Raw genomic sequence first — 25,849 nt, forward strand, 5'->3', positions numbered from 1 at the left:
TTTCGTTTGGTTAAAATAGTCTCTTACATGTCAACCAACTACTGTTTATTTAGATATTTCCTTAATAGCTTTTTTAAAAACTACTCTTTAATTTATTAAACTAAGCATTTAGAATTAACTTTGCTGTTATAAAAAGCAAGTCAAATTTCATATTATTCAATATTTTATCGTGGTTTTAAATTTAATAAACTTAAATTATCATATTGCAGCATTAAAATACAACAAAATCAAACAATTTCAATCCATCCATTTGTATATTTTATAAACAAAAAATATTCGTTTGATAAGAATTAAAAGATTCCATGTTAAATATTTTGTTATTATCCTTATACTTGCTTGTTTTATTAGTGTCATATAAAAAAATAAAAAAAATGATATATGGACAAATTTTGATAACGCTTATATAAAAAAAAACATTAGAGCCCAGGTTTCATTGTGTTTGTGGATAGATAAAAAATCATGCAGAATTACTCAAGTCGATAAATTAGTCAGAAGTAACTTAACCCAAGATAGTAACTTAACCAAGATTTTTTTTAACCCATACAAAAATTTTTTTGTTCACCACTACTTTTACAATAAGTGTGAACGATTTTTAATCATACATCAATGCAATTAAGAGAAATTGAAAAGTTCATTTTTTAAATGATCTCTCTCGAACGGACAGATTAAGAAAAATTTTAGGAACTACACACATTACTTAATGCCCCAAATTTAATTATTAATTGCTCCTTGTAGTCTATGTAGAAATTTTATAACCTTTGCACAAATGGTAGTGAAAATGCATTAACTCAAATCATGAAGCATTTAACAGAAAATTCTCTTTCCCTCTCTGGAAAATTTACTGTGATCTTAAACACTTGTTTACAAATATTTCCTTTTTAGTCCAGAATAGCAGAAATTATGATAATCCAATACCTACGATTAAAATGATTTAGAAAATAGGTATGAGACATTCTCTCAGTGAGTTGTGTAAAAGTTAAAACACTAAAACTAACTTATTTTACAATTTTTTTAAATGCAGAAAAAGAATAAAAAATTTAAACATAAAAAATTAAACAATATTCATTTAAATAAATTAAAATGAATATTCTTATTTAAGAAAAATTGAGTGTATTTTAATTAAAAGTCCAAACAAAAAAATAAATAATAAGGGAAAACAACTTTTATGTAAGAAAAGGAGATTTCAGATCTAATTTTTGACAAATGAAGAATACTCTGAAACTTATATAACATTTTAAATCAAATTTTGCAGTCAATTCCAGATATACCAACTGAGCAATGTAAATTTAATAAAGCTTACCTTGAAATAATTACAATCATTGAAATTATTTCAAGGAATGCTGATATACTCGCAACCAAGAAAGAAAAATGAAATGTCTTAAATAAGTATAAAAGATAAAAAAACACAGTATAGGAGTGTAATAAATTTATTAACATTAATTCTTCTTCTTAGATACACCTACTGTTCTGCCTCTTCTTCCAGTTGTCTTTGTGTGTTGACCTCTAACACGTAGGCTGAAAAAATAAAATTCAAAATTAAATTGCGATACAGCTATCAATTTAATTTGGGATAAGAATATTTTTGAATTCATAACTATATCCAAGCAACCCAAATCTATATACCCTACTCAGTACAAGGTTTAGTTAAACAATTAATAAAGTTTAATTTTTTATCTATTCAACAAAAAAAGATAGAAATAGCACTTTAAAAAATACATGTCATTCAGCTCTATCATTTCATAACCATTTATAAGTCTTATTGGCTTGGCTCTGCTATATTCATCATAAACATGTATCCTACTACATGATATTTAAAAATAAAAAAAAGGTAAGGCTTAGTGTTTGGATTAAAGTTGAAGCAAAAAGTTAAGTCCCCATAAAAAATATGAATAACAAATAAAACATACAAAATACATCATTTACTATAATACCTAAAGAGTTTAAAATTTATGAAAAGTTTATAACACAAAAAGATGTTGAAATAATGTCAGATAGAAAAAACAAATGTCAAATCAGCTCTATCATTTAAAAACCATATGTTAAGTCTTAATTAACTTTGGCTCTAATTAATTCATCATTGACATGCTGTCGCAGCTATAAAAAAAAAAGTTTTGAAAAAAATGAAAAAGGTAGTGAACCAAAAGAAAGTCAGAACATTTTCTTTAAAAAAAAATTTTTTTTTTTTTAAATAATGGCATATAACGAAATTAAAATTTGCTCACAAGAGTACATTAAAGGAAATTGTAATGCAAAATAAATAAAATACAGGTATTTTTATATTCAGAATAAAAATTTTTAGAAAAAAAATGTTTTTAACAGTAGTGGATTTTAAATCAACCTGAATACAAATCGAAATGTTTTCAAACACGCATTCACAATGAGTAACTTTCAAATCAGGTAAATATAAAAATTCATATTTGTAATTAAAATAGCATGAATATGAATCGCAATAAAAGCAGATATTCACGAAGTTTCAAATAATAATAAAAAAAATGAAATCAGCAAACCAAAATTTCAAATGAAAAATTTTAAAAAAAAAATAATCAATAAATAAATTAACACTAACCCTGCTCTTAGTTTTCAGACCGGCAGGGATGATACAATGACCCATGTTATACTTTAGATGGATTTTATTTTACCACTTTAATTGCTTTCAATTATGGCATCGGTATGGCTTTTGGGGACTTCTTTCAGCTACCAGTTAACCCTTCTCCCAAAAAAGTTCACACAAACCCAAAACAACCACACCACCGTAAGTAAAATTGAAAGAATTCAATGAGCATGAGACTGCCCAAAATGTTTGATGCATGGACTGGTACCGGTGGCCAGGTAGGGGATCACTATTATAAAGCCCAAGTGAACCAACACCCTCCTGAATAGGGCAAGGTCAAAAAAATCTAAAGTCATATAATAAGGACAGCTTTACAAGCGTAGGTTTTAGTTTAGTTTATTAGCAATGCACCGTGATTAAAATTATTCAAATGAAATAGCTATATGTAGTAAATTTTTTAATCTTGTCTTCTGTTAGAAAACACATTTTGATTGTAACTACAACAATTATCTGGTAACAAGCTTCAATCACGTTAAAACATGTCAGAACAATTTAAACAAATGAGTGTCAGATAACAAAAGTGTATCATTGGGCATTGGAAAATCGGGGTCCTACTGCAGTTCAAGATCAAACATATATTTATTACAATTCTATTCTAACTAAAAAACAAGTATTAGTCCCTATTACCAATAATTTATTAAAAAAATCTGTAATTGAGTTCAAGATTTCCATAAAGTAGGGGTTTAGCTATCTCGAAACGACCCTGGATATAATTAGATCTGTATTTGCGGAAAACAGGATGATCTGAACAGAATTTCACATACAGCTCTAAATGCGCAGGACAATATCTTGCCAGAAAAATCAAGACGACTATCAACCATATAATAAACAAATTGCATTTGTACTTTATACGGTCTATCTCCCCACTCACAGCACCAAAAGGAACTATGGGGCGATAATGGAATGTATAAAGCTTCAGCCTACATCAGCTGAGAAACTGGAGACATTTTTTATATAGGATGCAGTGGCAAGAAATTAACTACACAAGTAGCTTCAAAGCCACAACTGTTATCAACAGATCAGAAAGCCATATTGACAACAGCAATGCATCCAGGATAATAAAAAAATTTAACACAACACAAAATGCTATCACCTTTTAAAGTCACTGAATTCACAATAACATACTCAAAAGAAAAACTCCAGAAAACTTTTTTTTTGTTGCCTAAACCATGTTGATATATCAAATCTTTACTGAAATTTGGAACAATAAGTAAAAAAATACAGTTTCTAGTTTTTATGGCAAAAGATACACTGTGCACAATTTGACACAAAAAAAAATATATCAGTTTGGACAAAAAAAGAAAATTTTCCAAACTCTTAACTGTGTATTTTCATTTAGCCAGATAGCTGTGCATTTGTCTTCCTTATGGTGCATACTTTATCTTTTAAAAGAAATAATAGTGTTTATATTTCTAATTTTAGGATATTTCCCTAAAAAGCTAGTAACTTATAAACAAGAATTAGAGAAACATTCATTAAGGCTATTTGATAGAAACTTCTTTATTTACAACATAATGTTTTGCTAAACCACAGATAATTCCAAAAAAATTCAGCCAATTGTTTCATAAAATGCTAATTAAAAGCTACCAAAATGACAAGTCAATGCAAAACGAAATATTTTTTATCATTACAAAGGACAACATCTTGTATATTATTGCTCAGCAAACCAAGTAAATTTAAATAAATTAGCTAACAGTATAGAGAAATTGTTCACTAAGTATTTTTTAGAGCCACAGCAGTAAACCACAATCGCTCTCCCCCCCCTCCTGACAATGCTGCTAAAAATCCCTGCTAAATTGCACTTTAATAAATGTATATTCCAACAAGCAGTTAACCTAATAAGATCTAATTTTTAATCTCGATAAAAATCTGACACGAAGAAACAACTGAGTGTAAACATTAAAACCTAAGAAAGAATAGATGTAGGAATGAACCTCTGGAATTCAATATTCTGTAAGTATATTTGTACTTCATACGGTCTATCTCCTCACTCATAGTTCCAAAAGAAACTGTGAGGCGATAATGGAATGTATAATGCTTCAGCCTACATCAGCCAGATAGCTGGAGACATCTTTCTTCTAGGAGGCAATGGCAAGAAATTAACTACACAAGTAGCCTCAGAGCCACAACTGTAATCATCAGCAGACCAGAAATCCACTTAGAAAACAGCTATACGTCCATGAAAAGCAAAATTTTCAAGAAGTAACAAAAAAAGGGGCAATTTTTGTTGAATGATGATAGGCACTACCATAACAGTCTAGCACACCGAAATTCCTTGCAACCTTCAATTGAAAGCTGAAATATCTATAATTAAATTAGGTTTAGGGACATTGCAGAACTACTAGTTGATGAAATATGAATAGTTTTAAATAAACATTACTGATACTAATTCAAAAACCAGTGCACTTAAAAGAAAAGCGCAAATTCAAACTTACCAACAAAAAATTAAGCTTGAAAATTATTTGCGAATATGAAAAATAGATATTACAGAAATTTTTATGCCATTTCAGCTCTATCATTGAGTAACCATTTATTGTGTCTTTCAGTAATTGGCTCAGATAAATTCATCATAGGCAAGAAAATAAAATGACCAAAAACACTGTATACAGAATAATACCACAATGATTAGCAACACACAATCACAAATGAAAAATGCTAAAAAGGTAGGTAAAAAGTAACAGCAGTAGAATTTCTAGAACACCAAAATTCGATGAGTACAACTGTGCTTTACACGGTCTATCCCCCCACTCATAGTCCCAATAGAAACTGTGAGGCGATAATGGAATGTATAATGCTTCAGCCTACATCAGCCAGATAGCTGGAGACATCTTTCTTCTAGGAGGCAGTGGCAAGAAATTAACTACACAAGTAGCCTCAGAGCCACAACTGTAATCATCAGTAGACCAGAAATCCACTTAGAAAACAGCTATACATCCATGAAAACCACAATTTTCAAGGTAACAAAAATAAATGGCAATTTTCGTTGAATGATAGGCATTATCCAGAACAGTCTAGCACACCAAAATTCTACGAGTACAACTGTGCTTCACACGGTCTATCTCCCCACTCATAGTCCCAAAAGAAACTGTGAGGCGATAATGGAATGTATAATGCTTCAGCCTACATCAGCCAGATAGCTGGAGACATCTTTCTTCTAGGAGGCAGTGGCAAGAAATTAACTACACAAGTAGCCTCAGAGCCACAACTGTAATCATCAGCAGACCAGAAATCTACTTAGAAAACAGCTATACATCCATGAAAACCACAATTTTCAAGGTAACAAAAGAACTACAATTTCTAAGATTTAGAACAAATGAAAAATTAAGAGAGCACGGGTCAATCTTAAATCAATTAACATCTAGTTCAAGAAATATTTAAATATATGACATTTGAACATCCTTGCAACCTTATTTGAAAGCTGAAATATCTATAATAAATTAGGTTAAGGAACATTTCAGTACTACTAGTTGATGAACTATGAATAGCTTTAAATAACCAACATTACTGATACTAATTCAAAGACCAGTGCACGTAAATGCACAAATTCTAACTTACTAACAAAAAAATTAAGTTTGAAAATTATTTGCAAATATGAAAAATAGATATTACAGAAATTTATATGCCATTTCAGCTCTATCATTGAGTAACCATTCATTGTGTCTTTAAGTAATTGGCTCAGATAAATTCATCATAGGCAAGAAAATAAAATGATCAAAAACACTTTATACAGAATATTTAATATCACAATGATTTGCCACACACAATTACAAATGAAAAATCCTAGAAAAGTAGGTAAAAAGTAACAGCAGTAGAAATTTGTGTACCCTGTGAAATCAACCACCTATCAGTCTTTTGCAAAAAAGAATGAAATTTATATCCTCCAAAAAATAAATTTACTTAACAAAAACTTTATGAAACTCATATATTAATCACAGACAAAAAATAAAATTTTACAATACTAAATAAACAGTAAAAAGCTATTGAAATAATAAAAGCAAACATACCCCCAGTAATGTCTCAATCCTCTATGAGCTCGGATTTTCTTAAGACGCTCCAAATCTTCACGAAGTTTGTTTTCTAAACCGTTTGAAGTAACTTGGCTGAATTTACCATCCTTAATGTCCTTTTGCCTGTTTAGAAACCAATCTGGAATTTTGTATTGCCGGGGATTAGACATAATTGTGATCAATTTTTCCACCTAAAGAGATTTTTAAAAATTTATAAACGAAATAATAAAATAACCAATTAACTTTTCTTAACCCAGGTTTAAAATCATGAACAAGTATTTACTTCTAAAACAAACAGAACAAAAACTACTAAAAATTATTCAAAATACAAAAGTCCTTTTTCAACACACACTGTCTCCTAGAAAATGCACAAATTTTATTTATTTTTCATGACTTCAGAAAATAAAAATTGAACATGTTCACAAAAAATAAAATTAAACGGGTTCAATTAAGAAATGTTTTTAATCTTATTATTAATTTAAAGAATGAGAAGTTATTTTCTTATTATTATAGTATCTGAAATTATTTTACAAAATTGTTTTTAATTAAAAAAACTCAAATTTTAAATGCATTTTTAAAATATTTATAGAGATAAATGCATGAGTATTTTATAGAATCTGTATTAAGTTCACTGGATTTTCACTGTGGTGAGAGCCTATATATTAAGGTCACCAAGTTTTGAACGTTTGTTGTGAGAGCTGTAAAAGTTCATGGTTGTGTGTGTGGCCTCTCTTGTGCTGCTATTAGCAGTCAAGTGCGTGCAAGATCCTGTTGTGCGTAAATGAGACTGAGAAACAACAGCGTGAAGAGGACTATGTCACATTCACAAATAGCAAATTAACTGCTCAATGTTAACCATCCATCGAAAGCTTAACAGACAAGGTAAGATACTGTTTGTTTTAGATAGGTACTCTTTCCGCCACAATGTCTGTTGCAGTCTGGTTTAATGGAAACAAGAGGGCACATTAGGGAGGGTAGCTTAGATGAAGAGGTCTTCTTTCTCTCATCGAAACCAGTCCTAAAGAGGGACCCCACACCCCTACTTGAAATAATCATACCTCGTTACCATAGTCAACGCCACAGCTCCAGACGATTGTCTAGAAGAGTAGCTATCTTAGACAAACAGTTCACATCACATTACAGGTAATCAATGTAGGGAGCGTAGTTGTCGACAATGACAACCTTTATCTATTCAAAGGGTATCTCGAGATACAATCGAGTTAATGTATTATACACTACTGAATTTATGTTTAATAACCACAGTGGTAATTCTACCACAATATACAAATCATTTCCTAGCATATAATCATAAATGATATAAAATGATCCATGTAGGCAGAAAATGATTTCAAAAATTTCTTAATGGTTATCTTACAATTTGCACAATTTTCAAATATTGTGACAATTTTATCTACTTGATAGGTTTTTCAGACCAATAAATGAAAATGTAATGATTTTGTTTTAGGACTGTTCCTTACTTTTGAGCATACTAAATTCAAAGTTACACTATCAAAAGTTAAATAATCATGCAATAAAATGAACACTAGCTTAATTTAGGAATTTACATACATTGGTATAAAAATGTAAATTTACAACAAAACATTTTCCCTGGAGAATAGAAAATTTTTATGCAAACTTATTAAATTAAAACAGCTAAACATGCAAAAAAAAAATATAGGGAACTTTTTTTAATTTAAAAAAATTCTCAGTTTCTACAGTTTTTACAAAAAAAAAATTGCTAACTTTTGATAACTCTTTTTAATTATGTAACAGTGAAAAATTCTATCAGCAATAAAACAGATAGCAGTACTATCACTGTTTTACTTTAGCACCATCACGAATGTTTAAACTTTTAGCAGAGTAAACAGCTCATAGGTGCAACTTATGTATTTAAAAAAAAAAATACTTATTCAAGCTAAAAAAATTACAACTTATAGTTTCAATTTTAAAATTTTCTGGATAAGGGCAGATTTAACATTTTATCTTGCACTTACTATTTTAAATGAGTCATTATTACATTCCAGAGACCATGTACAGATTCCTGAACAACGACCAAAAAAAACTATTTTCATATTATAATTTCATTATTCAGAAACTAAACATCATAATAAAAAATTTAAGTGTAGTACAGTTTTATCACTATTTTCAGAGTTTGAGAGGGAGAGAGAGAAACATAACAGCTTTTAGCCATTTTTTCTCTGCCTTGTAGAAGAGCTTTAATACCAACAGTTGGATTATAAAAGTTTTTAAAGCTACTAAATACAAAAATTAAATAAGCCACTTTTTGAGACAAAACTAATTGTTGCAGAGTGGATTTCTCCGCTATAACAAGTAAATTAGCATAATTACATAAATTAACACTTAAATAAGCATAACAATATAATTATAAACGTAATAACTTTATTTACCTCTTCATCAGAAAGCTCTCCTGCTCTTTTGTTTAAATCTACATCTGCTTTCTTGCATACTAAATTGGAGAACCTTCGACCAACACCCTAAAAAACATAAAATGTTATAAGATTAACTAATTACTACTTAGGGTGGAATAAAATTTCCTGAAATATTATTTATACCATCTATGTTATATTTAGAATGCACTAATTAACATGGAAATTTTTCAAATATAGCCAACTATGTCGAAGCGAAAAAGGCAAGGTTCAGTCAAAAAAAGGCAAGCTATAAAAGCTATCTGATAAAGAAAAAACTTTTAATGTCAACCAACAATATGAATGTCAACTACTATGAATCTAAACAAATTTCTATATTCAAAAATATCTAAACGGCACTCAAAGGACACCTTTGTACATTCAAAAAAATTTTATTAAAAATGAAGTTATTAATTTTTAGATAAATTCAAAATTGATTAAGTAAATTGAATAACCTCATTTACAAAGAGGAAGTAATGCAAGCCTGTCATAAATGTAACAAAATCTACAAAAACAATGAAATTGTGACAATGTGCCTATGTAAATGACATGAAAATTTTATAGCAATCCTTTCCAGATTAAAGGAAGAGATATATTTTGCACATTTGTAAGCTTGTGTGAACATTTCTGGAATATTGCAATGATGATTGACACAAAGTGAAAAACCCTGAAAACTACTAATTTATAAACCACACAGGTTTCATGTTTAAAATTTTTTGAAATAAGATTTATAATTAAACTACCTACCCGTGAAGACTCACACCTTTAGGGTAACTAATTTTAAAAAAACTAGTCCTTATATGAATTGCAATATTGGAATCTAAAATGGTGAGCATATGAAACTTAATTATTTAGATAGCGTCCAAGAAAATTGAAATGCGTAGCTTTTACATTGCATATCAATATGAAAAACAATGTTTGATATTACAATTGTGCAAACACAATTAAGGAATAAAAATATTTTTAACTCGCAAATCGCAGTTTGTAGCTTTTAAATCAGGTCAATACAAGAATTGATTTATATATAAAAATCATGTAAATATGCAGGGGTCTGTCCACGTTGAATTTACTACCGTTTAGCGGTACCTCCACAAATTCAATTTTAGGAAAAACAGTATTTTCACAAATTCAGATTTAGGAAAAACGGTAGTTTCACAAAGTACTTTTTCTTAAAATTTTATTTTTATTTCCTTAAGAAACGATAAATCTATATTTTTACTATGTTTTTGTGTTGATTTTTTAGTATCATTTTTAATTTTTCACATATTATGTCTAAATTTTCACAAAATAGGTACCTCTCAGAAAAACCTAGACAGACCCCTGATATGGAAAATATCAGATAAGTGACTCTCCACCTAAGAATTGCATAGTTTTTGACAAATGATGATTTTATCCAGTATTAATCATGGTTTTATCAGTCATGTCAAATTAAGATACAACTAAGTATTAAAAAAAANCTAAATAAAGATACCATTCCGCGATGCGCCGCTCGTAAATTTGAAAATATATAAAATTTTAAGAAAATTATAGCAAATTAACGCTATATATGTGTGGGTTAAGATAACTTATCATATTTCTATTGTGAAATGCGTAATTTACCTCAAAATACAGACATCGCGCCGGGAACTATTTTCTTCGTTTGCCCACAGCATATTTCTCCATTGTCAAGAAACATTGCAGTTTAGTATAGCAATCCTTTCCAGAAGAGATATATTTTGCACATTTGTAAACTTGTGTGAACATTTCTGGAATATTGCAATGGTGACTGACACAAAGGGAAAAACCCTGAAAACTACTAATTTATAAACCACACAGGTTTCATGTTTAACAAACATTTTTTGAAATAAGATTTTTAATTAAACTACATACACGTGAAGACTATCACACCTTTAGGGTAACTAATTTTTTAAAAAACTAGTCCTTATATGAATTGCAATGTTGGAATCTAAAATGGTGAGCATATGAAACTTAATTCATTATTTAGATAGCGTCCGAGAAAATTGAAATGCGTAGCTTTTACATTGCATATCAATATGAAAAACAATGTTTGATATTACAATTGTGCAAATACAATTAAGGAATAAAAATATTTTTAACTCGCAAATCGTAGTTTGTAGCTTTTAAATCAGGTCAATACAAGAATTGATTTTATATATAAAAATCATGTAAATATGGATTACAATACTAGAAAATTCGAAATATTGAAAATGTAGAAAATCTGCCAAATCCAAAAATATCAGATTAGTGACTCTCCACTGAAGAATTGCATAGTTTTTATCAAATGATGATTTTATCCAGTATTAATCATGGTTTTATCAGTCATGTCAAATTAAGATACAACTAAGTATTAAAAAAATTTAATTCACTGAATGCTTTATTTTGTGTTGAAATTATATTAAACAGCCATAAAAATGCTGTCAAATTTTTCATCCATATTTTGGCTCATTTGGAAAGCATTTTTAATTTTGTAATATTTAAAAGAAATCAGAAACTCAGCTTCATAACATAAATAATCAAGATTTCCATAACGGTAAACTTCTAGAACAGTGGTTAACAATAGGCAGCCCGCGAACTACAATATATAAGTTGTCATTTCTTTGCGGATAATTTTTGTAAAAATCTAAGGGTTTTAAAATCTGTACAACTTGATATCTGTTGCAAATTAATTGTTTAATACATGGGTGCGCAATTAAAGTTATTGTAGCCAAAGTATTTGAATGTGCGATGAAATATTTTCAAAAATCAACTTTTTATTTTAATTTGTAATTCAATACCTCTGTTTGGTACAACTTGATAAGCATCTGACAGTAATATTTAATGTAAGAGTCCTACATAAAACTTTGATAAAGTTGCAGCCCCAGCCTCATGTGAGTTGGAAACCCCTGTTCTAGAATATGGCATGACATAATCCCTACACCATGAAAGATAAACCAGATGCTATAAAAATCAGCATTGACAAATTTCTTAAGCAAAACAGGTGCCATAAAATCTTAACTTAATTTATAAGAGGAAATTTCAAAATTTGACAATTGAGGGAATGGAGAATGCAAATAACAGAAGAGATAATTATAAACATGAAATCTTTGCTGTCCACTTGTAAGACACAGTAAATAACATATAAATAATGCTCTATTTTAAAAATCGATGCATATAGAACTGCTTCAAGTAATTACAGATTAAAAACTACACCTTGTGAAAGAACTAGAATTATCTTAAATAATAATTCTTTCTGCCCTCAGATCTCATAATCTTCCATCACAGAGAATCCAAATTAGATCAAGTGAGAAAAAGAGGACAATATTAGTAAAAGTAAAGAAATGTTAGTAGAAGAGATAGAGGATTGAAAACGGGTGAGGAGGGAAAGGGGGTTTAAGATCTAACTTTTTTTCTCTCCGGAACTAAGTTCTAATCATTGGGCAATAAGTGATTTTAAATCTCAAAAAAAGCAATATTGCATTATGAAGTAACATCTTTCTAAGTCAGAATTTTGCATGCTTTAAAATGGGCATTATTAAAAAACATACCTTAATAGCGGTCAACGCAAACATAACTTTTCTTCTGCCATCAATATTCGTGTTCATAACACGAAGAATGTGTTGAAATTTTTCAGGTATTACCAAAGACTGAAACAGAATATTAAGTTAAAACTTTAAAATATGTTATATGTTACTCACACAAATAAAAACTTATAAATACATAAGAATTCAACTTGACTTTTTGTCTAAATATAATTACCATAAGCAAAAAGAACACATATAGCAACGAAAAATGAAGCATATATGTTCAAAAATTGTCTTAATAATTAGATTGAAAAGGATTGCACTTACCATATTTGAGTTCACCGAATATTAATTCGATTTTGGTTCATGCAGCAACAAGGCTGTAGCGGATGTTGTGGAATGAAACGAAGGACTTTAATGTTGCCATCTTTGGGAAATGCGGAAAAAAAGTATGAGAGATTGAAATAAGATACAGAGGGCGCCTTGGCTAAATTTTTCAAAGGGTTCTTTTCATTGCAGGGAAAAATTGCATTCATAAAACTGTTGCTCGCAAATGCAAACTGATTTGAAGCCGTAAATTTCAAGAAGCATTTTTTATGCAATTCGTGCATATGAAAACAGTTCATCCTAACACTTGCAAATGCTCTTCGCATGCAGTGGGAATACTCCTTAAAGGTCATTCTTACTGGTTTTGATTTTCGAATAAAACAAATTCAAATTTACAGGGAAAGAAACTCATGTGGAGATTTGTCTGCGGTGGCTATGAATTTTACCCCTCAAGTCGACCCACTCCTGTGATATTTTTTTTATTTTTTTTTTTTAGTTTCTTGTGGGTTTTTTTAGTTTCTTCTGCCGCAGATCATGCTACAAAAATCAGCACTGATCGTAAAGACGAAGTTCAAATTTCATCGAAATTTCGGATGAGTATTAAGTTCTCTTAGACGGTGAAATAGCTTAATAAAATCTCTTTGTGATGTATTTATATATTTACAATAATACTGAGAATACTCTCATAAGATTTAATTATATTTTAATAAGGATATTGAAGATTACAATAACATTTTGGTGCTATCGGTTACCGAGTAAACATCGTAACCCGGTTGTTGTGAACATAGGAGTTGAGTTGTACATAGGTGTTGAGTTGTATATAAATACAATTAATTAAGATATTACACTCTTTAGATCTGTACCGAAAACTATGATACTTGTACAGTTGGACATAAACCCTAGAAATAATTAAAATAGCAATTGATACACCTTTATCTTATAAACTCGTATCTACGATTTATTTTATAAATCTAAATGAAAGAAATCTGCAAGGAAAGCAAAAATAGGGCAAAACATTATTAAGTTACAATATCATGCTACATACATTTTCAACTAAAAAAGTTAAGTTTATATATAAAATTATAATTTTATATATAAACTTATGTAATTTTAAACATACTACATGCATTCCATATACATTACCTCATGCTTTCTTAAGTTTAATTGGTGCTGATAAAATCCGTTAATTTTGTCTGAGCTTTTCGTTTGAAATACAAACAAAAAGGGAAAGGGGTTTTACTGCTTTCTCTAAAAGTTAAGTGGCTTCGAAAATCAATTCAAGGTCATTTTCCTCATAAAATGTATTAAAAAGTTTGAAATGTTCTGAAATATTTTTTAAAAAAAGGTAAAGTGGAGCTCAAAGAAAAGCTCGTTAAATATAGAATTCACTTCGCTATTTGGAAGTTATTTTACGAAGAAATTTCTAAAATGTTCTTGGTTCCTCGAAAAAAAATCGCAAAATAGAGAAATTCGTAAAATAGATGTCCGTTAAATAGAAATTCGACTGCATTTTCATCAAACACAGAATTCCATTTCAAATTTAAACACCCTATCTAATCAAAAAGTGGTTAAAATATTTAGCAACTATAAATTTAAGAAACCATAATAGAGAGAAATTCTGCTTGTGGTGGTCAGAAAAAGATTAAAATTTATTTTGCTCTGAGACACAAAGTTGCAGTTGAAATTAGAATAAGTAAGTTATTCGGAAGCTGATCGAAAATTTTGCCACCAGGTATAGTGCTGCAAAAAGAGATTTGAGTGCACTGGCTAGTTGGAAAGTGGTCAAAATTTGGATTACAAAATTTCCCCGTCAAAAATCCGAATGTGGTTCAATGAAAAAGTATATTAAAAATAAAAGAAACGTTTTTAATAAATTTAGCAATTTAGTTAAGAATATAGTTTTTTTTCTTCTAAAATAACAATATTTTTATTGGTATTTTCGTATGCAAAAATGATTTACGCTAATTTCAAAATTGATTACTTTAAACAGGAATTTTTAAATGAACATAAATACTTCATAAAATATAAATAGTATATTAAATAAAAAAAGTAGTTCTTACCATTATCTTCTAAGTTAATAGTGATCATTAAGATATATTTTAGAATAGACGTAAAAAAAAAGTAAGTCAAAACATAAAATTAAGAAGCAGTTATGATAGCCGTATGAAAATTCTAAAATTAACAATTTAGCGAAAAAACCGAGTAAGTTATTTTTTTATTTAAGGGTCCCGATCAAATAACTTAAAAATTTTTTTAAATGTATCTCATTTTCTAATTTTGATAAAGTTTTTTCGCTAGACGTGAGGATACTATTTGCTTCTTTCTCAATTCATCGTTATCATAAAACAAAAAGGTTTTTGAATTATCAATACTGCGCAATTTTTGAAAATTAAAATTATTAGATTATAATTTTTTTTTTTTTAATACTATCAACGTAAAAGCCTTATAGGTTCCTGAGTAGATGCTCACTTTCCCTACTCTTCATGGCTCTGCATACTAAGAGTTAAAATTTCAAGTTCTGTGGTATACTATTAAAAATAGAAAAGAAATCCATTCCCTAAGTAGAATAAAGTCCCTTAAGAAACGATGTGATGCCTGTATAACTGCGGTTAAATCTTATACTATAATACGAGGAATGGTTGCCAAGTCGAAAATCGCCCCAGAATTAATAAACTCCGGTAAACTTGGGGGTCTGGGGTTTTTGGCCCCGAGGAATCGATTGGCGCCGGTTTTGAAGCGCTACGGTCGAGCAGTTCGGAGTTACAGATAGGATATTTTCAAACTTTATTAGTTCGCCATAATGGCTATAGATACTTTTCTCCACTCTTATAAATGTATGCTAATGCGAACCTTACAATTGAAATATTAATTTTCGACAACTTAAACCAATAATATACGAAGGAATTAATAATTTAATTGTAAGGTTCGCATTAGTTTACATTTATCAAAGTGGAGAAAAGTTTAACTTTTGTGTTAAAATCACCGTCAACAAAGTCCGACATTTCAACATTCATCAGATTTCAAGCTACATTTTCAACATGCAGAACGCACCTCTACATGAAATTCTTCAAGGAGCCGGAATTTTGGAACAACAAGCGATCAACTCAATTCTACCCGCAAATGGACAACTAGAAGATACCGTCATTGTCAGAATGCTTCTCCATTACGCCGAACAAGCTTACCCGACCGTCAAAGTTGCCGTACTTCACCCTGAATTTGTCGCACGCTTCTACGTTACAACAGCGGATGGCGCTTATGAAGGAATGGCTCTTCTCAACGATATCAGCGACCAGAACAAGGCTTCCAACTATCTATACGGCGTTCAACAAGGATTCGACGTGCTACTCATTCCCATTCACAAGAGAGCTCAAATGGATAGAGGCGAGCACTGGATGCTAGGAATTTACGAAGCAAGCTATGGAGAACGTCAACTATTAGTCTGCGATCCAGTCGACAACCCGCTGCCCATCGATGCTGTTTTGAGAAAAATACTGCGACACGTTTTGAATACCGTTGTTACGAATGAAAAGCTGAAAGGATGCATCGTGAAACCTCGCAACGCTTACAACCACCAAGATGACGCGTCTTCCTGCGGAGTTTACATCGTCTTTTATGCTCGACAATACCTCTCTCATCGACGCCTTTTCCTGGACAAGAATTTTCAAGAAGCGGATGAACGGAAGCAAATTTACGAATTCGTTGTGAACAGTGTCTTTAATTGTATAATTTTTTGTTATCAATTACATTTTATTTCCTATGACTTTTCAAACTTTACCTTTGTATAGAATAGTTCCCTTTCCAAACTTTGTTTAGATAGTTTACAATGGTGCACTTTAACCGGTTATCTTTTCACCAATGGTTTCACAAATTTTCTTATGGCATGTATTGTTTTGATAAATCACAATTGAAAATTTAAATCTTCGAGTTAACTTCGATACCTGTTTTCTCCGAGCGGAGCTCGGTCACCCGCTGGTAATTTAAAATACAAGCTCTTTTTGTTTGAACTGATCAAATCTTTTTTTGACAAAGTTGTGGATGCTATCTGATAAACTTTTTCCATCGTAATTTTTGTTTATTATTATTTTTTGCTTCTCTTATTCTTCAAAAATATTTAAATCGAAACTTATGAAGACGATCAATGTTAAATAAAAGAATAAAATTGCGCGAAAATGGGGTTGCCGAAGAAGTAAAAGAATATCGAAATTTGAATGCGGTAAGGAGTGCTAAATGATGTCTGATTTAGAAAGGTGCGAACGGGAACCTACTTGGAGATTGTAGTGGGTGTGACATATCACGATATGGAAATATTCCCTAACATTTTTGATTTTTCTGGAAAAAATTACTGGTAAAATTTCACCACTGTAAGTTAATAAAAATTAGCATATGCGTGTTTTTGCATTGCATTTACCAGAAAATACTTTTCATTTCAACAAAGCCTTAGGTATATTTTACATAAAATCGGAGTAAAACTTTAAATTCGATATTTTTCATTTCGTCTGGTTATTTCGAAAACCTAGATGAATTCAAAATGAGCCGAACATATATTCAAAGCATTGAAATATAACTTATATTACTCTACTGCATAATGAATAAATAAAAGTATGAATAATAGCAATATATTTTGTAACATTGCATACTTTTTAATAATCAGTATCAAAGAAGTTATTTTCAAGGTAAAAAGAATTATCTGAAACTAATGAGCAAAGCTGACCAACATTTCAACGGGGGGGGGGGGTGCGTCGTTATGAGGAGAGTTATTATATGGGCTCTGAATTGTGGGAGAATCGTTTTAACGCTGAGAGCACTTGTGCTCTCAGCTATTTATTCTATAGTTTTTATTCTATATCTATCTATACATATTTATATACATTATATAGTATATTATAGGAAACAGCTATTTTTTCTAAGAAACCAGAAATTGTCTTTGAGACGATGCAAGATTGAAATGAAAAACTCCACGATTTCTACACACAAGTCTGACGTTAGATAGAAATCCGCAGATAAAGACGAGTTAGAAAAAAAAGAAAGAAAGATGGATTATAATTCCAAATTATTAGCAGTAATTAGTTTGCAGCAAATGCAATGTAAAAACACTTATACTATAGTGGACTAGTGCTAACTAAATATATATGAAAAAATATATTTGACAATTATATTTATTAACTCACAATAATGACTTAGTACCAGTAATTTTTTTCTCAGTAAAAAGTGTTGAGGGATTATAATTTCTGAATATTCCTAATGGAAGGACCCCGACACAGTGGCGGATCCAGTGGGGTGGTCATGCCCCCCCTCAATTGAAAAAAAGAATTATTTTCTTAATAGTTTACAAAAGAAATAAAATATTTAAAAAATTATTTAAGGGGGCATATGCACCTAGGTAGGTCGGTAAAATCTATTTTTTCCCCATCTAATTATGTTCTTCACTGTTTCAAGAATCATAATCCAAAAGATTAAAACGAAATCTGAGTCTACGACCCCCCCAGGAAAAATTTCTGGATCCGCCCCTGCCCAGACAGAAAATATGGGGTCTGGAGGGAATCTTTAACAATTGGAGATCGAAATAGGTTACAGTTGACGTAAAACAGAACTCTCCAACTATGGCAACACTTCGCATGCTTTCACCATTAGCGCGTGGAGAGTCATAGGAGATAGTAGTGTGTAAGTTTCTGTCTTGATTTTAAAATATATTAAAAACCTTTAAGTTTGGAAACTATAAGGAACTGAAAACTACATTGGACATAGTTCTAAAAGAATTCGTCGTTAAAATTTAAAAAAATATTTTTGACAAGTAAATACAAAAAATATTAAGAAAGGGGGGAATATCGTAGTAGATGGAGAGGGAAGGGTCTAGACATAGAATCGGTCTTCCTCTCAGATGGCGTATTCGACCGTTGTGATGACGAATTTTTGACTTGGATAAGAAGTTACTTAAAATGAACTATTTTTAATTTTACGGAAATGCAAGAAACTCTTACTGACTTCTTCATTTTCTAATTTGAAACGTGTTTTGCAAGCTTTTATTAGCAAGTTAAGCATTTTATGCTTCATTTTTAAAAACTTTGTTTTATAAATGACCTAGTAAGTTTCCTATTCTAGAAAATTGATTTTGTTGTAACTAGAATTACTTTTGTTGGTTCATAACAGCGTTATCTATAAAATACATATTACGAAGCAAATAGTGCGAAATTTTGTATTTTAATTTGTACATACAAAGATCAAGGGTCACTTTGCATTAAAATATTTTTCTCTCTTTCTTCCATTTTATAAGGAACACCTCTGGATTTAAACACGTATCAGGAGAAGTCCAACATTACATTTGCATCAGTGATGTTTCCTATAGTAATTGAAACAATGCTTTGTTTTCCTGCCGTCAGTCAGATTCAACAATTTTGTAAAAATATTTTATTCATGATAAGAATGAAAGAAATTACAATAAAATATGTTATAAAGTTATGTTAAATTCTTTCTATACGCTTGTAAATGTAAATGAATATGGGGTACCAGCGTTTCATCTTCAAGGAGGGTCCAACATAGTAGCAGGAGCTCAAGGGAAATCATTTCAGGTTTATCCTTAGTCCAACCTTGCCAAATGTTAACCTTGGCTTTTTTTTTCTGGAACTAGGGGAAAATACTTCTATTCTTTTTGCAAAATAGAGTATTTTGTAACGATAAGAAAAAAATTATTGGAATGAAAATATTGAAAACTATTCGTCTTGAAATTGAAATTTATAATTATCTTTTTGGATTTATTAAAAATCTTGCCACATAAGCAATTTAAGCTTCTACTCAAGCAATTTTTGCTTCTTGACTGGAGGTGACGCCCCTAGTCATCAGTACTATATATCATTATGTAAAATGTGCCAGGGTATATCTACAGGAAATAAGAAAATTGAAACAAAAAAACATGAAGTCAAGCTAGCTTACTTGTGTGCTGGTCATTTCATTTTTCGTTGGTAGATTGTGGCCTGGAATATGAACAAATATGTTTATTGCGCATATTTTAATGTGATCAACAAAAATTCGAGGTGTGAACAACGCACAGAAGAAGCATGGGTGATCAGGGACTGATTTACAGGAGGGCATTTGGGGCACGTGCCCGGGGCCCCCAACATTTGAGAGGCCCCCTTTCCCAATAAATGATCTTTTACATTACATGGCCAATACAAAACCTTGTGTAGAAGATCCCTTTGAAAGAATGTTTAGAACAGGGACAACTATCAAATTTCATGAATGGGGTACTTGCATTATTCCATTATATCATTACTATTTACTCCGCACTCACACTAGAGCAAAGTAATTTGCTATTGACATTATTTATTACAGTATTATAACAACTTTTAATGCTCTAGTGCAAGGCCATTCTTTTTACAAGACTCAGCTATAAACTTCTGTTAGTAATTTCTCTGAAGCTTGTTGCATTAGTTAATCATTGTTGTTTATGGTATCTTAAAAATTTTCGAATGTTGATGATTACTTTTATCAGACTTCAATTACTTTTATTAGATTTGGGTACAAATATCTTGTTTCCTTCATAATTTTTAACATTCTAGCCAAAACCTCTAGACATATTTATTAAATTTTAGTATTTTTTTAAACAATTTCACTAAATTAAATTCTGAATATCTGGGGGACGTACTTCTAAATAAGGTTTCATGTTACTTGCAATTTTTATGGTCTGAAAAATACTTTTTCAATATTTAGTTTAAGACCTTGCATGTTAACTAAAATTTATCGGCTCTTTAACTGGGGCCCCCAAATTCATCTGTGCCCGGGGCCCCCAAATCTGTAAGTCGGTCCCTGTGGGTGATAGTTAATGAGCTACATGGGAATGTAGGCACCCTGTATGCTGTGAAATTATTTATGCTATGAGACATCTTACTAATGTCTCTCGAGCTAGCAGTGAAAAACATCTTGAAATGTCTGACGCTAGAAATCTTTCCAACTCTGTAACTGTTATCTTAGTTAAAAAGATAAAGCTGACACTATGAAGACTTTTAGAAATTATTGGCAAAGTAACACAACATATCAACGCAGTATTCTTAATTCAAAGAATGCCAAACTGAAAGATTGCAGAAATTGAAAGCGAACTTCTCTGAACTGTCTATTTGATCCAGGAACTCAGTTATTAAGAAAAAGTGATACATCATTATTAGCAAGAACTTTAGATGACAGACCTATTTTAAATTACAAGTGTGGTAATAGTAAAAGTACACAATGACGTTCTGGTGTGAAATGTACAAGTAATATGATGTAATAGTTCTAGTAGAGAATGCACAACTACTACACTAAAAGAAAGTGAATTAGAAGAAATTGAAGAAGACTGTTAGATTTAGCTAGCCACATTAAAATATTGGATATGCTTGTATTCAAAAGCACATTCTGATTTATAAAAATATGGCTCTTGACAGTATATTATTTTCAATTTTTAGCCTACATTTAATTTTATTCATAGAATCACTATGCTAATCTTTTTCAACTTAAAATAATTTAAATGATAACATATATGATTTTTCACAACTTCTTTAAAATGGCAGACTTAAAACATGTGTTTACACAATCAGAATTTTCTGGTGTGTTAAAAAATTGGCTTCATCATTCTAAACATTTTGCATCAAAAAACCAATATTTGATTTTCCAACTTGAAATATCCTTTAATTTGTTATTACACATTTTTTTTCAAATAAAAATTTTTTTAAATGTATTTTCAAGATAAAAAAAAAAGCGTATATTAAGCATTTGCACTTTTATCTTTCTAAACATTTCGCTTAACAAAATTTAATTTTAATAATTGATATTTTTCCAGGATGGTGGCCAAAAAACGGTTCTGCACACTCAGTTTCATAAACTTTTATTACGTCAAAAATAAACAAAAAAAAAATAAATAAATAAATAATAATAATAAATAAATAAAAAATCATTAAAAGATTCAATCCCAGTCTTTGTGGGAATGAATTCTACCTAAAACACTATTTTTCTGCTACTATAAGTTTCTCAGGAGTTCTCAAAAGACCAATCAACTTAAGGGCAGTAAATTTAGAAAATTTGTGGTAATTGATGAAACATTCGAATTTTTATGCTACCAGGTGCTATTAATTTTACTACAAGAATTAGAATAACTTAATACAAAAATATAATCAAGGACATTTATTGAATTTTATCAAATAACAAAGCTAACACCCTTTCAAATTAATTAAAATTTCACCACTATAACAGAATATAATCTTGTAAATTGCTCAAAAAGTTATTATATAATGGTAAAGTAACAAAATTGTTATCAAACTTTTGTTTTTAGTATTAAGAAAAGGATTTTTCTCTAAAAACGAAAAAGCTATATTCGTACCTTGACACTGTGTTCCATTCAAATGTACAGAAACTATTATGTAAAGAATTATTTTTTTAAAAAAAGAAGCAAAAATAGAGAGAGAAAAAAAAACTAACTTAACAGGCATTAAACAGGAATAAAAAATTTTTGATAAAGCAAATGATTAAAGACTGAGGAGTTGAAACAAACTCAACCTTTTCTCAAACTTTAAAAGAATAAGAAGTTCCTCTTGTATGACTGAAGAGAGGGGGTTGCGGATGAGAGTCAGCAGTATGTAACTTTTGTGAAACTGAACAAATGCAAGACAAAACAAATGCCGGATACTCCGTCCAATGCAAGATGTTCAGAGACCCCATGAAAAGTATTGATTCAGCAGGATACTGTAAAGTCATGGGTGGCAGCCATATTCTATTTATATAGGATTAATGAAACCGAAATAATTTGTAATTAAATAACATTTTCAACAATTTACATTGCTTTAAGAAAAATTATCTATGCTGTAATATTGCACACATTTTTTATTTAAAATGCCAATACTATTTCATTAAGTTCATACAAAGATTGTGAAGTATTAATAAATAGATTAATGTTTTAGTTTTTTTAATGTATGTCCAAATAAAAGATTACTTGTTTACTTAATATAGATAAGATGTTATATAAAATTTTATTAAGTTGCTTTTCCATTCGTGTCTTAAAAAAATTATACATAAAAAGAAATAATAAATTAGTGAAAGAATAATAAAAAGATCTTTGAAACATTTCTATCCTAAAAGAAATATTTAGATCTTTTAACTCGAAATAATGTGAAGTTGAAATATGATAATGATGTGATGAATTTCAAACTTTTAATTTCGCACAAGAAATTATAATAAGCAAAAACATAGGATTAAAATTGCAAATTTATTAAAATGATTGTTTATTTAAAATTATCAAATAACAAAAAGAACGCTTGAGTTTCTAAAATTTTATTTTGGTAAATAATTTTTATGCACATTATTCTACGACGAAACATCAAATTAAACATAAAGTACAAAGATATTCTAATTAGTCACGAGAATCCAAAGAAAGAAGAACATTATCCAGAAAACATGTAGGATCTGGTAGGTCTCGCAAAAGATCTAAAAAAGAAGAGAACATTTTTTTTCATATATATATATATATATATATATATNTATATATATATTGGATAATTTAATTTACATATCCATTACATTTACATGAGATTATTAGGATTTAGATTATTTAGAAATAGTATAGAAGGTCAATCTTTAATATTCTAACTATATTCAACATGGTCTACCTCTCTCTCTCTCTCTCCTTCCTCTTCTGGATTTTGAAAAGTAATTTTTTCTACTGAATTCATGTCATATCTTCAGATAAGACCAAGACCTTTCATTTGTTGAATTTTAATAAATTTCACTAAATTTGTTTGCCTGAATTTGTTGTATAGTTTAAAGTTGTATCTTATTCCCCTTCACTGAATCAAAAAATTCTTCTAAAGACCTTTCATTCAAATACATGTTGTCTATTTTCTTCTGATTTATTTATTGTTCAGAACTCATACATAAAACTTACTAATATCTTGTGTTTCTCGTGTTTCCCTACAAGTACTTTGATATGAACTATCCTCTAAAACCAAAATTGCATCTACTAGCCATATTTACACTGCTATAGATTTTGATTGAAATATCATTATTATTGTTTACTTCCAAGTATTTAAAGAGATCAAACTCTTTTATTTTCAGTTCAGTGGCCATGAATCTAAGTTTTACTTATTACTGACATGAATTTAGTCTTTTTTTCATTGACGATTAAACCTAAATTTTTAGCTCAAATTTTTTTTCTTACTTCTATATAAAATACCTGTATCATCAACAAATTCTAATAATTACAGTGAATTTTAGAGAATTGTTTTTTATGTTTGTATGCCCAAATCTCTCACTGTTTTTTCTGAGGCAATATTAAATAACTGTCAAGATGTAATAGAAAAATATCACCCTGTTTTAGTCCTTTCTCCTTGTAAAAAGGTTCAGTTAGTTTTGTTCCTAACTTAACCTTGCATTTTATATTGTTCAGGGTCATTTTTATAAAGTTTATTAGTTTCTTAATAGGCTGACTTAAAATTAACAAAAAGATGGTATGTAATTATGTTATATTTGATAGTTTTTTTTCCTCCAGAATTTGACTTATGCTGTGGATCTGATCTTTAGTAGGTTTTTCTTTCTTTCTTTCTTTTTTTTTTTTTTTTTTTTTTTTTTTTTTTTNTACCTTAACAACTTGTAAAAGGTATTAATGGTTTTGCTAAAATATGTGAAAGGATTTAATAAGATGTATTAAAAAGATTATTGGTTCCTCGATAGCTGTTACATTCCAAAATAAAACTTTTTTGAATATAGGACATATAGGATCCTTTATCGTATGAAGAATCTACCCTCCCATTCAATGGGCATTTCGTCCATTGACCAATCATTGGAGATGATGTTGTGTATTTCGCTCATTAATTTAGGTTCTTTAACTTTCTGAAACTTTACTTTGATATGATCCGGTCCTGCCAAAGTGTTGTTATCTAAACCACTATAAGTCGCCTTCTTTACCTTCTCCAGTTATGGGGTACATGTTCTTCATTTCCAGCTGCGCCACTGGTTTCCTTTGTTCTCTGTAATCTGTATGTCTTTTTTGTTTAATTTTTTAGACTTGGTTTTTGTCACAAAATGGAATAATTGTCATATTCTCAGTATAGTAATTTTCAATTTAAATTCATTTCATTAACTTTCAAAAAAAATATAATAGGTACATTACATTCACATGGACCAATCAAAATGTATCTGGACTAGTAATATATTTTAGTTACTGATCCCTTTGAGCAATGACCGAATATTTTTAATATCTACCTCTGAGGTGTTCTCAGAAAGTTCAGTGAATGATCCCATAAGTGAATAACGACACCGGTTGGGATATCATGCTTCACAGATGTATGAAGTAGCAAGATATATAATAGCTAAATCCCTCTAGTGTTCAAGTCTTAACAGGCAAGTTCAAACTAGCACTACAACCAAATTAATGATCAATGAGAAAAAACATGTCATTATGAAATAAAATAACTTGTGAAGTTCTTGCTTCAAATTAGATAAAGCAATGGCAGTGACACTTCAAATGTTTGTAAACATGTATGTTTTTAAGTGGTTTAAATATTTTAGCGATAAAAGAAAAGATGGCTATAAAGACATACTGTTGTGTGATAAGTGTGCAATGAGTGATAATCAAAGAAAACTTTGTTGATAGTTTCTAATAGCTGTACAATCAATAAGTATTGTAGCTAATGGTAATAAATTTGATTGCAAATAAACGTGTTTCGTCAATATATTTTATTTTCTTGATTTTACGAGACCATTAATCAAATTTTTGAGAGCACCTTAGTAAGATAAAATTGCCTTTTTCAAAAGAAATAATAGAAATATTTACCCAGAACATCACAGAACTCAGCAAAAGATTGAACGGGGACTAAATCATCTTCAAAGAAACGTAGTAGATTATCACCAGCTTCTAGCAATGGTTGATCATTCTGGCGAATAAAATCAGCAAGCACAACAGCCCATTCTTCATTTTCGGTAACAGTAACTTTCTAAAATAAAATGTCATAGTGAAAAAAATAA

General features: G+C 29.8%; 2 protein-coding genes across 2 annotated transcripts in view; both read right to left on the minus strand.

Annotated features, from left to right (window-relative positions):
• Positions 1-1,411: 1,411 nt before the first annotated feature.
• On the minus strand, positions 1,412-13,011 carry LOC107449006 (ribosomal protein S18). Its single transcript, XM_043050493.2, has 5 exons — positions 12,872-13,011; positions 12,569-12,667; positions 9,027-9,113; positions 6,616-6,809; positions 1,412-1,515 (listed from the first exon to the last, which is right to left on the minus strand). Exons 1-5 carry the CDS (start codon positions 12,872-12,874, stop codon positions 1,437-1,439), a joined length of 462 nt encoding a protein of 153 aa, XP_042906427.1. The 5' UTR covers positions 12,875-13,011; the 3' UTR covers positions 1,412-1,436.
• A 10,134-nt stretch (positions 13,012-23,145) lies between these two features.
• Positions 23,146-25,849, minus strand: part of LOC107449005 (E3 ubiquitin-protein ligase-like protein poe) — a 52,135-nt gene continuing 49,431 nt past the window's right edge. The window contains exons 48-49 of the mRNA XM_043052964.2: positions 25,659-25,818; positions 23,146-23,314 (exon numbers count right to left, since the gene is read on the minus strand). Of these exons, the coding sequence (XP_042908898.2) occupies positions 23,241-23,314; positions 25,659-25,818 (234 nt within the window). The 3' untranslated portion in view covers positions 23,146-23,240. The remainder of the gene's footprint in view (positions 23,315-25,658; positions 25,819-25,849) is intronic.

This window comes from Parasteatoda tepidariorum, chromosome 4 (assembly GCF_043381705.1).
Source record: "Parasteatoda tepidariorum isolate YZ-2023 chromosome 4, CAS_Ptep_4.0, whole genome shotgun sequence".
Classification (NCBI taxonomy): Eukaryota; Metazoa; Arthropoda; class Arachnida; order Araneae; family Theridiidae; genus Parasteatoda; species Parasteatoda tepidariorum.

Coding starts and splice junctions, on each gene's coding strand:
- LOC107449006 (XM_043050493.2), bottom strand. Junction 9,114..12,568: donor TTGCGTTGACCGCTATTAAG/GTATGTTTTTTA, acceptor TATGTTTTTTAG/GGTGTTGGTCGAAGGTTCTC. Junction 1,516..6,615: donor GGATTGAGACATTACTGGGG/GTATGTTTGCTT, acceptor TTATTTTTTCAG/CCTACGTGTTAGAGGTCAAC.